This window comes from Mirounga angustirostris, unplaced genomic scaffold (genome assembly GCF_029215605.1).
Source record: "Mirounga angustirostris isolate CCGP_5_RB_7025 unplaced genomic scaffold, mMirAng1.0.hap1 SCAF_11, whole genome shotgun sequence".
In the NCBI taxonomy this organism is placed as follows: domain Eukaryota; kingdom Metazoa; phylum Chordata; class Mammalia; order Carnivora; family Phocidae; genus Mirounga; species Mirounga angustirostris.
Window position 1 is genome coordinate 48880536 of NW_026991719.1, and position 15476 is coordinate 48896011.

General features: G+C 38.1%; 1 protein-coding gene across 1 annotated transcript; it reads left to right on the top strand.

The window, feature by feature from the left end:
* Positions 1-302: 302 nt before the first annotated feature.
* LOC123842067 (zinc finger X-linked protein ZXDB) lies at positions 303-15170 on the top strand. Its single transcript, XM_045871500.2, has one exon. It carries the CDS (start codon positions 385-387, stop codon positions 2818-2820), a length of 2436 nt encoding a protein of 811 aa, XP_045727456.1. The 5' UTR covers positions 303-384; the 3' UTR covers positions 2821-15170.
* The last annotated feature ends 306 nt before the right edge of the window (positions 15171-15476 follow it).

Here is a 15476-nt window from a genome sequence, read left to right on the forward strand (position 1 = left end):
TTTATTTTGGTATATACAGTGATGTACAGATTTAAGTTGCATTTAGCAGATAGATTGCTAGGTATTCCAGCACCATTTACCAGGTGAACTTTCATTTCCCCATTATCTGGGAAGACGTCCTTGATTTCCTACAAATATTGAATGTAGAACTTATTTGTGCATACCAGGCTCTGCCTCTGGGCTTTCTATTCTGTCCCAGAGACCCAGGACCAGAATATTTAAATCACTGTGTCGTTAAACACGTTTTAATATCTGATAGGGCCAGTTTCTGCGCATTGCACTTTTTTTTTTTTTCCTTTCAGGAACGTGCTCAGGCCCGCGGCAGGGGGCGGGGTCGCGCCTCCTCCGTGGCTCTGGTTCCAGTGGAGCCTCACCGACGCGGAGATGGAAAGCCCGAGGCTGCTCCCGCCTCGAGGGACACGACAGAGCGGCGGTGCTGGCAGCCCCGCGGGCGCCAGCCGGTTCCACGGCGGCCCTGACCCGCGGGCTGGCCAGGTCCCCGCGCGCCGCCTCCTGCTGCTCCGGGGCCCCCAAGATGGCGGGCCCGGGAGGCGGCACGAGGAGGCCAGAGCGGCCTCACGGGGCCCGGGCCCGAGCCCGTTGGCGCCGAGGTCGGATCACGCTGGCGGCGGCGGCGGCGGCGGCGACGGCGACGGCGATGACTTCTTCCTGGTGTTGCTGGACCCGGCGGGTGGCGATGTGGAGACCACGGGCGCCGGCCAGGCCGCAGGGCCTGTATGGAGGGAGGAGGCCGAGTCGGTCCCACAGCTCCAGCAGGGTGAGAACGGCGCGAATCCCGCGGGCCGCCAGGCGCTAGGCCCCCGCTGCCTGTCCGCAATCCCCGCCCCATCCCCGGCTGAAAACCCGATCCCCGCCCCAGGCCTGGGACCCGCCGCGGCCTTCACGGGCACCGTCACCATCCACAACCAAAACCTGCTGTTGCGCTTCGAGAACGGTGTCCTCACCCTGGCCACGCCCCCGCCGCCGGCCTGGGAGCCTGGGGTCGCGCCTGCCCCTCAGCCTGGGGGTCTGATGGCTCCGCAAGCGGGGGTCCCGCACGCCGCGCAGCCCAGCGACTGCCCCGAGCTGCCGCCCGACCTCCTGCTGGCGGAGCCAGCTGAACCGGCGCCCGCCCCCGCGCCTGAGGAGGAGGCAGAGGGCCGAGCCGCAGCCGAGAGTCCCCGCAGGCCGCTGGGCCCAGGCCCGGGCGTGGTGCTGTACCTGTGTCCCGAGGCGCAGTGCGGACAAACCTTCGCCAAGAAGCACCAGCTGAAAGTGCACCTGCTGACTCACAGCAGCAGCCAGGGCCAGCGGCCCTTCAAGTGCCCCCTGGGCGGCTGTGGCTGGACTTTCACCACCTCCTACAAGCTCAAGAGGCACCTGCAGTCGCACGACAAACTGCGGCCCTTTGGCTGCCCTGCGGAGGGCTGTGGCAAGAGCTTCACCACGGTGTATAACCTCAAGGCGCACATGAAGGGCCATGAGCAGGAGAACTCGTTCAAATGCGAGGTGTGCGAGGAGAGCTTCCCCACTCAGGCCAAACTCAGCGCCCACCAGCGCAGCCATTTCGAGCCTGAGAGGCCATACCAGTGCGCGTTTTCTGGCTGCAAGAAGACGTTTATCACAGTGAGTGCCCTGTTTTCCCATAACCGTGCCCATTTCAGGGAACAGGAACTCTTTTCCTGCTCTTTTCCTGGCTGCAGCAAACAGTACGACAAGGCTTGTCGCCTGAAAATTCACCTGCGGAGCCACACCGGTGAGAGACCTTTCCTTTGTGACTTTGACGGCTGTGGCTGGAACTTCACCAGCATGTCCAAACTCTTAAGGCACAAAAGGAAGCACGAGGATGACCGGAGGTTCATGTGCCCTGTGGAAGGCTGTGGGAAATCTTTCACAAGGGCTGAGCATCTGAAAGGCCACAGCATAACCCACCTGGGCACAAAGCCTTTTGTGTGCCCTGTGGAAGGCTGCTGTGCCAGGTTCTCTGCTCGCAGTAGTCTCTACATCCACTCCAAGAAACACTTACAGGACGTGGACACTTGGAAAAGCCGTTGCCCAGTCTCTACTTGTAATAAACTCTTCACATCCAAGCACAGCATGAAGACCCACATGACCAAAAGGCACAACCTCGGCCAGGATCTCTTAGCTCAGCTAGAAGCTGCGAATTCTCTTACGCCCAGCAGTGAACTTACCAGCCAGGGACAGAGTGATCTCAGTGATGCAGAGCTAGTGTCTCTCTTCTCGGATGTGCCTGGCAGTAGTTCTGCTGCAGTGCTGGACACAGCATTGGTGAACTCTGGAATCTTGACTATTGATGTGGCTTCTGTGAGTTCAACTCTGGCAGGGAGCCTCCCTGCTAATAGTAATAATTCCTTAGGGCAGGCTGTGGACCCTCGGGCCTTGATGGCCACCAGTGACCTTCCTCAAAGTCTGGATACCTCTCTCTTTTTTGGAACGACAGCCTCTGGTTTTCAGCAGAGTCCCTTAGATATGGATGATGTCCCAAGTCTAAGTGTGGGGCCATTGGCATCTCTGGGCTCTTTGGCTATGAAAAACTCAAGTCAAGAGCCCCAAGCTTTGACCCCCAGCAGTAAGCTAACAGTGGACACAGATGCTCTGACTCCTTCAAGCACCCTTTGTGAAAACAGTGTCTCAGAACTACTGCCGCCAACCAAAGCAGAATGGAATGTACATCCTGACTCTGACTTCTTTGGACAGGAGGAAGAAACCCAGTTTGGATTCTCCAATCCAGCAGGAAACCATGGTTCTCAGAAAGAAACAGATCTTATCACAGTGACTGGCAGCTCATTTTTGGTATGAACTATTAATTCCTTGCCACGTGGCTTATTCTTATGAATTACACTCAATTTTTAGGCTATTCTGGACTAAATGTTTAATTTATGATCTTGACTCTGGAACTGTCAAGTTGTGTGACCCTGAGTAAGTCACTTAACCTATCTGAGCCTTAATTTCCTTATTTATAAAATGAGGTGGTTTGAATAGATTGTTTCTAAGGTCTTTTAACTCTGTATTTAATGATTTTGTGCTCTTTCTTGAAAATTTTAGGAAATCTTACCATGATTAACTATTGCATGCGCTTCTAATGTAATGAAAATGCATTGAGAGTTAATGATCAGAGAATGTGGAACTGGTGTTTAACTTTAAAATTATAATGGAAATTTTACAGAATGTCAAAATATTTCTAAAATCTAGTGTTAGAGCTTAAAAAAAGAAAGCTAAAAATATGGGTTAGTTCTGCTTACCTCCTTATCTTTCTAGCTTCTTCTTTTTTTTTATGGAAGCCTGTGTTGTAGAACATGCCAGAGCTTTGATATGACTCAGACCCAGAAATATTGATTTGGTGGTGAATAAGTGGCCTTATATAAGTCATTTAGCATCAGTAAGCTTCAGTTCATTTGGTGCATTGTAGACTTACTTCTCTATCCTAGGAGTTAGTTTTGGGCATAGAATGTTATGTGTTTTGGCATGTTTTAGTGAATTTTTATCACCTCTCCTGCCCCTCTCATTCCTTCCTTAAAGAGGAGAAATCAGCATAATTAAATATGACGTTTGTGCAGGCAAAAAGGTTTATGAACGTTAAGAAGCAGGAAGGGAATATCTTTCTTCCACAAATTAAGAAGGATTTTTCTCCATACATTTCGTCTGTAACATTGCCCCCAGGTCCATTAGTCTGAATTATATTATCTTTGCTCTGCATTCAAAGCCAGCCCATAGAGTGAATATATAGAGCCTGTGATTCCAAGAAAATCTGAGAATGGATCAGAGTGACATTTTCACCCTCTGTGTCCCAGAGAGCTCATTGCTTGCCTTCTCCCTGAGTTGGAATGAGAGGTTTCATTTGCATTTTGAGTAAATATTGTTTGTCTTACGTGAGTATAGCATTTTATAGTTTATGTAGCACTTTCACAACTTGTATTTGAGCCTCACAATATTGTGAGATAGTTGTGGCAAAATTTTAACTATAACTTATAATATTAAAAATTAAAATTTACCTAACTCACAGTATAAATGAATTTTATATTTATTATATATATACATATATATCTATCAATTCCCATTTTATTCTTCTGAGTTTCATGATTACTTTTATTTATAACCACTTTTTCTGTTCCACTGTAATTGATGTTTGTTCCCTTCTGCCTGCTCTGCTCTTTCTCCAACCAGTTCTCTAACATGTGCGTTTCAGTCTATGTCATGATCTCTTCTTTTTAAATTTTAATTAGACAGGTCATTTTCATGGTCACCATCTCTCAGCCATTCCCCTCATGGCCCATTTTTTAGTCACAGTATTTACTGCAAGTCTGAGTATGCAGTACAAAATTATTTTCTGGATTTAGATGTCAGTGTGTTTCCATATAAATCAAATGATAATGGGGATATTTTTATGTAAGGTTTTCATAAGACATGTTCTTTTACGTTTCTAAATTTTTTCACCATGTTGTTCTGCTAGCAAACACTCTTAGTTGCTCTGAAACATTCTAACCCATTACTGGTTGCATGTAGATGTGTGTGGATGACAGTTACAGCACTTTGGTAGTGCACTTTATAATTTGCCACTTTGAAATGCAACTGTACTATCTTTCTGGTTTTTAAATTGGTTGTGCTCATTCAGTGAAAAAGCAAGAAGTATATACATAAATTTGTAACTCAACAAAGTGATCAGAGTATGATTGTTTCTAACCATTTAACAGTTCTGTCTCAGCACTTTGGAAAAATTTTAAGCCCATTTTGGAAATGTGTTGTCATTAGTTAAGTCCTCTTAAATAGATTTTTTTTTCTTTTCCTACAGATAGGAATATGAGGCCTGAGGTAAACATGCAGGTTATAGGCATCTGTTAATATATACAACCATAAGAATATTTTAAAATTATTTCATTTTGTTTCTTTAATCCCTCGATCCTCTGTCCTACCATTAGATCTATTATATTCTGTGGAATTTTCTTTTTTTAAAAAAATATTTTATTTATTTATTTGAGAGAGGGAACAAGTAGTGGGGAGGGGCAGAGGGAGAGAGAGAAAAAAAAAAAAGAGAGGGAGAGGAGCAGACTTCCTGCTGAGCAGGAAGCCCAACACAAGGCTCCATCCCAGGACCTGGAGATCATGACCTGAGCTGAAGGCAGATGCTTAAACCCACTGAGCCACCAGGAGCCCCTCTGTGGAATTTTCAATGGACAAATTTTACTTTCTTGAAGCTAAAATATCTTGTAATTTTTTGTGGTCTCACACAGTTTCTTTCAATCAATTTGTTCAAAAAATTTCTTTTCCAATACCATTTTCCCAGTATGATGGTGACAATGGCATGACATTATAGTCAGAAGTGTGACTACAAACGTAATGGCTACATTTCTGTTAGTGTCGGCATAAATATGCCATTTTAAAAAAAATAATGGGACATGACTCAATGTTTTCTCATTTGCCTCACGATGCCTCTTAAATCCTTGGTTTATGAAAATTTTGCCAATTGAAAACAGTAACAAAATGCTTTGCAGAAAGGTTTGCATCCAGGGAACTCTGTTGAACATGTTCATCATGAGTTAAAATATGTTAATCTTGACATTTTTATCATTATTTCATTATAGTATTGCACAATTCAAAGTCTTCAGTAGAAGTGAAACTTGATAGAATATGAGGATCGCTTTTCTTTGTGGATTAAAAAAAGACTTGGTATAACAGGGTATTCATGACTATTCTTTGATTCCAGATTAAACATTGATTAACTCCCTTTTTGGGAATACTCATAATCCCTTAGTAATTATTGATACCAAACAGATCCACTTGATGATAATTTAGATGCAGTTCACTCAAAATATGTGCTAATTAAAATATACAGCTGAACTGAAATTTGTGTATATATTGCTTTTGAACAAAAGATTTTCTTGGCAATTAAAATAAAATGTGTTGGGGACTTAGAGAACAGATTATCTAAACTCTTTGTTAGAACACAACTCCATCTAAAGAGCAAAGCACATACTACAAATGAATTTTTATATTTGTCAGATCTGGGTCTTTGGTAACAGTTTTTAAGCTAGGAACCTCACAGTATATTTCAAGTTAATTTACTGAGTACATAAAAAATACAAGGTAGAGTACTAGGAATATAGATAAGAGGAGTAAAATGTAAGCCACATCTCAATTTTGGAAAGGACATAGGAATTCACATATTAAATATTTCACAACTAAACAATACCAGGACACATGATTTCAGACACCAAGTTAATGGTTTGGAGGAAAAGGAGGGGCAGTATCTATGCTTTAATGGATGGTTAGATTTAGTTATGTTGAAAAGAGAGTAGATGAATTCTAGCCAGGGAGAAAAGCACAAGAAAGAATTTGAAATGGAATAGGCCACACAACACTGGGAAAGACAATCTAGTTCAGGGCTCATGTTTGGTAAGTTCTGGGTGTTAGGGTTAGACTGCCGGTAGGGAGCCTAACTCTAAAGAGCTATGAAAATCAGTCATAGTGGATAGGACTTTATTATGGGCATGGTTAAGACCCAGTGAAGATATTTAAGAAAGGAAGTCAAGTGATAAATAAATAGAAAGTTTAATATAGTAGAAATACATAATGTAGATTTGATGGGGGGGAGATAAAATCATTTAGGAGTCTATTGTAAAATAATTTCAGAGTGCTGTGATGAGGACCTGAAGAGAAATCATGGCAGGAAGTGAGAGCTTAATTAGGGATATTCCCAAATTGAGGAAACAAATATAACTTGGTGACTCATTGAATATATGAGACATCCATCAGAAAAAGAAAGCAAGATGGGGTGCTTGGGTAGCTCAGTTGGTTAACTGACCGACTCTTGATTTTGTTCAGGTCATGATCTTGGTGTCATGAGATCGAGCCCCACATCAGGTTCCGCGTGCTCAGCAGGGAGTGTGCTGGAGATTTTCTCTCTCCCTCTCCATCTACCCTCCTCCCTGCTTGTACTCTTTCACTCTCTAAAATAAAAAAATAAATCTTATAAAAGCAAGATCAGAAATGACTAGGGATTTCTTGGAGACTGTAAAAATTACATTTCATTATCATGAACAAGAAGGGTATTGAAATCTTTTCAGGAGTACCTATGGAAAGATGATTAAGGCATGTTTAATTACTGGGAAGTGATAAATTATAGTTACCTACTCTATACATATTGTGGATTATACAATAATCGCTTCCCTACTTTGGATATTCCACAGATACTTTATGGTATTTAGTAATATAATAAATCATTTCTCTATAATTTGGGAGATGCAGTTTAGTCATCCATTTCAATATTTCCTCAATATAAACCTTGTTAGATTAAGTTTTACCTGCATTTTTCTCAGACTGGAAGAGACAGGACTAGGATTGTCTAAAACTAACTTCCATGTGATCTTTGGGGCTCTTTCCTAATAACCCCCTATGTCATTGACTGATACAATATGAGAACTCAGTCACAGGATAACATCCTCTATTATCCCAAAATATTTTGTCCTTTTTATTGTTACCCTTACCACTCTTGGTGATAACTCAGAAGGAATGGAGTCCAAAGAAAAAGTGAGAGTAAATAAGTTATATTTTAAAATATTTCCATCATAAAAAGTAAGCCTCCACATAGTTTCCTATCACATTGTTCACATTTTTGTTGGATTTCTTTCTTCCATGTTTTTTGTTTTCAACATAAGCAAATATTAATAAAGGTGAATAAGGAGAGAATGAATAAACCATTTAAAAACTAGTTGAAATAATCCTAACCATGGACAGTAGTCAATGATTCTTAAGAACACTAGTAGGATGTGAATCCCTTGGGAATATCTCTTGTTACCAGCTTATTAAGCAGCTGACAATTACTGAGTCCTTACTCTGTGTGAAACACTATAAATTATAACACAAAAGTCTATTTAATCAATTCATTTAAACAAGTATTTTTGAGCACATAATTGACAAATTCTGTCTTTGTGCTCATACACATTAAGATATAGACAAAGAAAAAATTAGGTAATGAAAATAATATATAATCAAGTTCTAAATGTTTACATTTTGGAATAATACAGATTTAAATAGAATAGCAGTTGCCATTCTCAGAATGTGGATTATAGCATTGAGGAAAAACTCAAAGCACATATTATCAAAAACTGTTTCAAAAAATTTGGAGAATCTAAAATTTAATCTGGGATGCAGCAGTTAGGGTAAACTATCCTAAATTAAAATTTGCACAGAACTTTGAATGGTAGCTTAAATAATTACAGCAAAATCCTTTGGGAAATAAATTTTAAATTTTGCTTTATTTTTAGTTATTCTAGATTAGAATTCTGGATATAGTCAGTGTTCATCAATGTACACATACACACACATACATGCATACATATATCTGAAAGTGATATTTTGAAATTGTTTATTTTCAAATGAATTAGCATGAAAATAAATGGCATTAAGCTAAATAAAATTTTCAAATGAATTAGCATGCAAATAAATGGCATTAAGCTAAATAAAATCATATTAGACACAAAAGAAAACTTAATTTTCTGAAAAAAAAAAAAACCCACAGACTTTAATTAGAAAGTAATTATTTCATGCAAGTACACTAGTTGAAAAGAAGGGTACATAAATTTAATGTGATATTTAGGACTGAGAGCTGGAATTCTGCGTGGAGAACCCTGAGAATTCACCAATCATGTGGTAAGTGTCAGGGTAATCATCAAGCAAGCATTTAAGATTCTGAATTAAATATAGGTAGCTTAATACATTTGGAAAGGGGAACAAAGTGCACCATAGCAAAATAAAACTCTAGGGACAAGCAACACTGTTTTCAAGATGCAAAATAACTACAAATGGTAGCAAAAACAGACATTTCAACTCTTCAAGCATTCTAACTTTGGGATAAAACCAAGAAATTATTAATCTTTATCAGGACCTATTTCCCTTTCCTGTTTATGCTGCAGTCAGTGTGAAACTACATTACACTGGATGTGGAAGAAAGTAGCTGGTCACATGTTTGTTTACGAGGAAATCAGCCAAAATAGAGAGCTGAAATGGAAATTCCACAGGCAATGACTCAGTTAATAGAGCAGCAGTTTATTCTAGGCTATTTCCAATTTTAGATTATGTGCTGCTGGATGGAGTGAGTACTTTTTTCCTCTCAATTCATGTTGGCATTCTAGTTAATACTAAATTTAGCACTTGGTGTTTCTAAGAAATTTAGTATTTTTCCCCGTAAAATTACCTTATGTTCCTGTGCTTCTTAGAGCTAATTATTATTTTATTTTTAATTATCAATAGTATCAATAAAAATTGTATCAGATGCCATGATGTAAGAAAAAAGATGTCATAGATTTTTTTATTGTCTCACTTTTCAAAGTGTTGTTGATTAAGTAAAACTTATTTTTCTCTTTTTGTTATTAGAGGACTCACTTTCCCACTTGGGTATGTCACTGTTGTTTATGTAATCTTGCTGATTAATCTTATGTATTTTAGAGCATATTATAGTCCATTTTTAGAAGACTGTCTACAACACTGAGTTTTTAGATGAGACCCTAAAAATTTGGTTGGCTTATATTTTATTCAATTTTTATAGTGGGCATTGGATAGTCCTTTTCACTGCTTAAATCTACTGAGTATTGTAAAAACTCACTGCTCACAGGATTTTTTTTTGCAAAATGATCCTGATTGTCCTTCAAGACTTTAGATCTCTTTTGGGGCAAAAATTCGTCAAAGTTAAAGTGGTACCTGGATTTATAAAAATCATTGAGGATTCTTCCCAAAAATGGAAATAAGAAAATAAAATTGAAACAACAACAGAGAAAGAAGTTAATTTTGTTTTATAGCCAAGTGTTTTGTTTTTTCCTAAGTGTCTTTGGTTGACAACATCTGGATAAAAGCACAATGGCAATTTTGAAACACACCTAGTATTTTCCAATTACAGTTAGTAATATAAAAATTTCAAATAGATGTTATTACAACATTGGTCATCTATCTAATACCATCTGGCTTTCAGAAGTTTCATGAAGATAGTAAAAAGTAAAAAGTTTTCCAAATTTAGACCTATGAAATGCCAAAATGTGCTCAAAATAGATGTCATTGATTATTTAACATGGCAGATAATCTTGGTAGTTGGTGTTTTTAACTATTTCTACCTCAAATATCCTTTGAAGTGGATTATTAGTTTTTAGGGTGTTCAGTTTTGTAAGTTTTTCTTATATATTTTGAATACTAACCCTTTATCAGATACATCATTTGCAAATACCTTCTCCCATGCCATAGGTTGCATTTTAGTTTTGTTGATTATTTCCTTTGCTGTGCAGAAGCTTTTAATTTTGATGAAGCCCCACTAGTTTATATTTACTTTTGCTTCCCTTGCCTTAGGGAAACCTAGAAAGAAGTTGCTATTGACTATGTTAAAGAAGTTATTGCCTGTGTTCTCTTCTAGGATTTTTATGGTTTAAGGTCTCACATTCAGATTTTAATCCATTTTTAGTTTATCTTTGTGATAGTGTAAGAAAGTGGTCCAGTTTCATTCTTTTGTATGTTGCTGTCCAGGTTTCCCAACACCACTTATTTGAGGAAAATGTCTTTTTTCCCACTGGATATTCTTCAGTGATTTGTTGAAGATTAATTGACCATGCAGTTGTGGGTTCATTTCTGTATTTTCTATTCTATTCCATTGATATATATGTCTGTTTTTGTGCCAGTACCATACTATTTTGAGTACTATGGCTTTGTAGTATAACTTGAAGTCCAGAATTGTGATGCCTCCAGCTTTTCTTTTTCTTTTTCAAGGTTGCTTTGGCTACTTGAGGTCTTTTGTGGTTTCATACAAATTTGGGATGGTTTGTTATAGGTCTGTGAAAAATGCTGTTGGTATTTTGATAGGGATTACATTAAATGTGTAGATTGCCTTGGATAGTATAGACATTTTAACAATGTTTGTTCTTCCAATCCATGAGAATGGAATGTCTTTCCATTTCTATCCTTCATCTTCAGTTTCTTTCATCAGTGTTTTATAATTTTTCCCCCACTGGAAAATAATTTTCAGAGTACAGGTCTTCCATCTCTTTGGTTAGGTTTATTCTTAGGTATCTTATTGTTTTTGGTGTGATTGTAAATGGGATTGATTCTTTAATTTCTCTTTCTGCTACTTCATTATTGGTATATAGAAATGCAACAGATTTCTGTATGTTGATTTTGTATCCTGCAACTTTGCTGAATTTATCAGTTCTACCAGTTGTTTTTTGTTTTTTGTTTTTTGGGTTTTTTTGTTGGAATCTTTTAGGTTTTCTATATAGAGTGTCATGTCATTTGCAAATAGGGAAAGTTTTACTTCTTCCTTGCCAACTTGGATGCCTTTTATTTCTTTTTGTTGTCTGATTGCTGAGGCTAGGACTTACAGTACTACGTTAAATAAAAGTGGTGAGGGTGGACATCCTTGTCTTGTTCCTGACTATAGGGGAAACACTCAGTTTTTCCCCATTGAGGATGATATTAGCCATGGGTTTTCCATGGCTCTTGTTATGTTGAGGTATGTGCCCTCTAATCCCACTGTGATGAGGGTTTTTAACATGAATGGATGTTGAACTTTGTCAAATACTTTTTCTGCATCTATTGAAATGATCATATGGTTCTTATCCTTTCCTTTATTAATGTATGTATCATGTTGATTGATTTGTGGATATTGAATTTGCAGACCAAGAATAAATCCCACTTCATTGTGATGAATGATTTTTTTAATGTGTTCTTGGATTCAGTTTGCTATTATGTTATTGATAATTTTTGCATCTATATTCATCTGGGATATTGGCCTGTAGTTCTCTTTTTTAGTGTTGTGTTTATCTGGTTTTGGTTTCAGGGTAATGCTGGCTTCATAGAATGAATTTGTAAGTTTCCCTTCCTTTTCAGTTTTTTGGAATAGTTTGAGAAGAATAGGTATTAACTCTTCTTTAAATGTTTGGTATAATTCACCTGTGAAGCCATCTGGCCCTGGACTTTGGTTTGTTGCAAGGTTTTTTTGTTTTTGTTTTTATTACGGATACAATTTTGTTGCCAGTTATAGGTCTGCTCAAGTTTTCTATTTCTTTCTGTTTCAGTTTTGGTAGTTTATATGTTTCTAGGAATTTATCAATTTCTTCCAGGTGGTCCAATTTGTTGTCATAATATTTCTCTTATAATTGTTTGTATTTCCGTGGTGTTGGTTATTTCTCATCTCTCATTTGTGATTTTATCTGAATCCTTTCTCTTTTTGATAAATATGGGTAGGGGTTTATCAATTTTATTAATTTTTTCAAAAAACTAGCTCCTAGTTCCATTGATCTGTTCTATTAGTTTTTTTTTCTTGTCTATGTCATTTATTTCTGCTCTAATCTTTATTTTTTACTTCCTTCTGCTGGTTTTAGCTTTTGTTTGTTGTTCTTTTTCTAATTCCCTTAGGTGTAAGGGTAGGTTGTTCATTTGAGATTTTTCTTGTATCTTGAGATAGGCCTGTATTGCTATATACTTCCCTCTTAGGACCACCTTTGCTGCATCCCAAAGGTTTTGGACCATTGTGTTTTCATTTTCATTTGTTTCTTTGTACTTTTTTATTACTTCTTTGACTTTCTGGTTGACGCATTCATTGTTTAGTAGCATGTTCTTTAACCTCCATATATTTGTGCTCTTTCCAATCTTTTTCTTGTAGTTGACTTCTAGTTTCATAGCTTTATGGTTAGAGGAGATGTGTGGTATGATTTTCTTGAATTTGTTGAGGCTTGTTTTGTAGGCTACTATGTGATCTGTTCTGGAGAATGTTCCGTATGCACTTGAAAAGAATGTGTATTCTGCTGCTTTAGGATGGCATGTTCTGAATATATCTGCTAAATCCATCTGGTCCAGTGTGCCATTCAAAGCTATTGTTTCCTTCTTGATTTTCTGTTTAAATGATCTGTCCATTGATGTAAGTGGGGTGTTAAAGTCCCCTGTTATTATTGTATAATTATCAATTAGATCCTTTATGTTTGTTATAACTGTTTTATGTATTTTGGTGCTCCTATGTAGGGTGCGTAAATATTTACAATTGTTTTATCTTCTTGTTGGATTGTCCCCTTTATTATTATATAGTGTTCTTTTTTGTCTCTTCTCATAGTCTTTGTTTTAAGGTCTACTTTCTTTGACCCAAGAAGATGGTGGTGGAATAGAACCCTAGGTTCACCTGGTCCCAATAATACAACTAGATTACTATCAGTCATCCTAAATACCCCAGAAATCAGCCTGAAGCATAACAGAGCAACCACAGGGAGAGAAGAGGCCATATCAAAGAAGGTAGAAAGTTTGGAGACATGGTTTAGTTGAGAAAAGGATTGTGGATGCTGCAAAGAGGAGGGAGCTGTGGTCACAATGAAGGATGAGAGAATGAGAAGGGAGCACACAGGGGAATGCACAAGGAGAACATTTCCCCATAGCCACTGGCTGGGAAAATGAGAGGGGCTGAATTTTGTGAGTTTTTGCACCCAGTGAGGCTTAAATCCTGGAAACAGTCCTATGGGATGCAGAAAGATATTTGCAAATGGCAAATCCAAGAAAGGACTAGTATCTACAACATATAAAGAATTTAGAAAACTCAACACCCAAAAAAACAAATAACCCAATTAAGAAATGGGCAGAAGACATCAACAGGCATTTCTCCAAAGAAGACATACAAATGGCCAACAGACACAAGAAAAGATGCTCAACACCCCTTATCATCAGGGAAATGCAAATCAAAACTACAAGGACATATCACCTCACACCTGTCAAAATGGCTAAAATCAACAGCACAAGAAACAACCAATATTGGTGAGGAAGTGGAGAAAGGGAAACCCTCTTGCAATGTTGGTGGGAATGCAAACTTGTGTAGCCACTGTGGTAAATAGTATGGAGGTTCCTCAAAAAGTTAACAATAGAACTACCCTATAATCCAGTAACTGCACTACTTGGAATTTTCCTCAAAGAATACAAAAATACTAATTCAAAGGGATATATGCACCCCAATATTTATAGCAGCATTATCTCCAATAGCCAAATTATGGAAATAGCCCAAGTGTCCATGGAATGATGAATGGATAAAGATGTGGTATATATATATGATGGAATATTACTCAGCCATATAAAAATGAAATTTTGCTATTTGCAAGTACATGAATGAAGCTAGAAATTGTTATGCTAAGTGAAATAAGTCAGTCAGAGAAAGACAAATACCATTTGATTTCACTGATATGTGGCAATTAAGAAACAAAACAAATGAGCAAAGGGACAAAAAGAGAGAGGCAAACAAAGAAACATACTCTTAACTTTAGAAAGCAAATTGATGGTGACCAGATGGGAGGTGGGTGGGGGGATAGGTTCAATAGGTGATCAGGATTAAAGAGTGCACTTGTTGTGATGATCACAGAATGTTGTATGGAAGTGTTGAATCACTATATTGTACACCCGAAACTAATATTACATTGTATGTTAACTAACTGGAATTCAAATAAAAACTTAAAAAATAAAGTCTACTTTGTTTGATATAAGTTTGCTACTTAGCTTTCTTTTAACATCCATTTGCATGACAGGTGTTTCTCCATCCCCTCACTTTCAATCTGCAGGTATCCTTAGGTCTGAAATGAGTTGTAGGCAGCATAGAGATGAGTCTTGTTTTTTTTTTTTTAATCCATTCTGTCACCCTATTTTTTTTTAAGATTTTATTTATTTATTTGACTGAGAGAGAGTACATAGGCGGGGGAGTCGCAGGCAGAGGCAGAGGGAGAAGCAGGCTCCCCGCAGAGCAGGGGGAGCCCGATGCGGGACTCGATCCCAAGATCCCGGGATCATGACCGGAGCCAAAGGCAGTCGCTTAACCAGCTGGAGCCACCCAGGCACCCTCATCCTATATTCTTTGACTGGAGCATTTAATCCATTTACATTCAAAGTAATTATTGAAAGATATGTATTTATTTTATCATTTTAGTTTTTTGTGCTCGTTTCTGAAGATTTTTTCTGATCCTTTCTTATCTTTCTTTCACTGCTGATTTTCTTTAGTGATATATTTGGATTTCTTTCTCTCTTTTCTTTGCACGTTTATTAGTGGGTTGTGATATATTGTTACCATTAGGTTTGTATATAACCTCGTCTGCATATAGCAGTCTACATTAAGTTGCTGATCTTTTAAGTTTGCTGGTTCATGTGATTTATGTAAATCTTCGGCAAAAAAAAAAAAGACTGATAATGTTGTTTTATAAAAATATCTATGTCTTCTGAGTTATCAAGTTTAATACAATAATGCAATTTTATTCTACTTGAGTGTGTACTTCTTGAGCTTATGTAGATTTACTGATTAGATAAGCTGGCATCATATCTATTAGATGTTTAATATTATTTATGTAACTGCATTTATACAAAATTGTCTCATTATTCTGAAAACTTTATTCAACAGTAATTATGCTTTATAATATGTCAACTTATTTTTAAACATAAGCCTCACCTGTATATATATTTATATACCA

Bases quoted from the DNA above. Each gene is read 5' to 3' on its own strand.
- LOC123842067 (XM_045871500.2), top strand. From the start codon at position 385: ATGGAAAGCCCGAGGCTGCTCCCGCCTCGAGGGACACGACAGAGCGGC.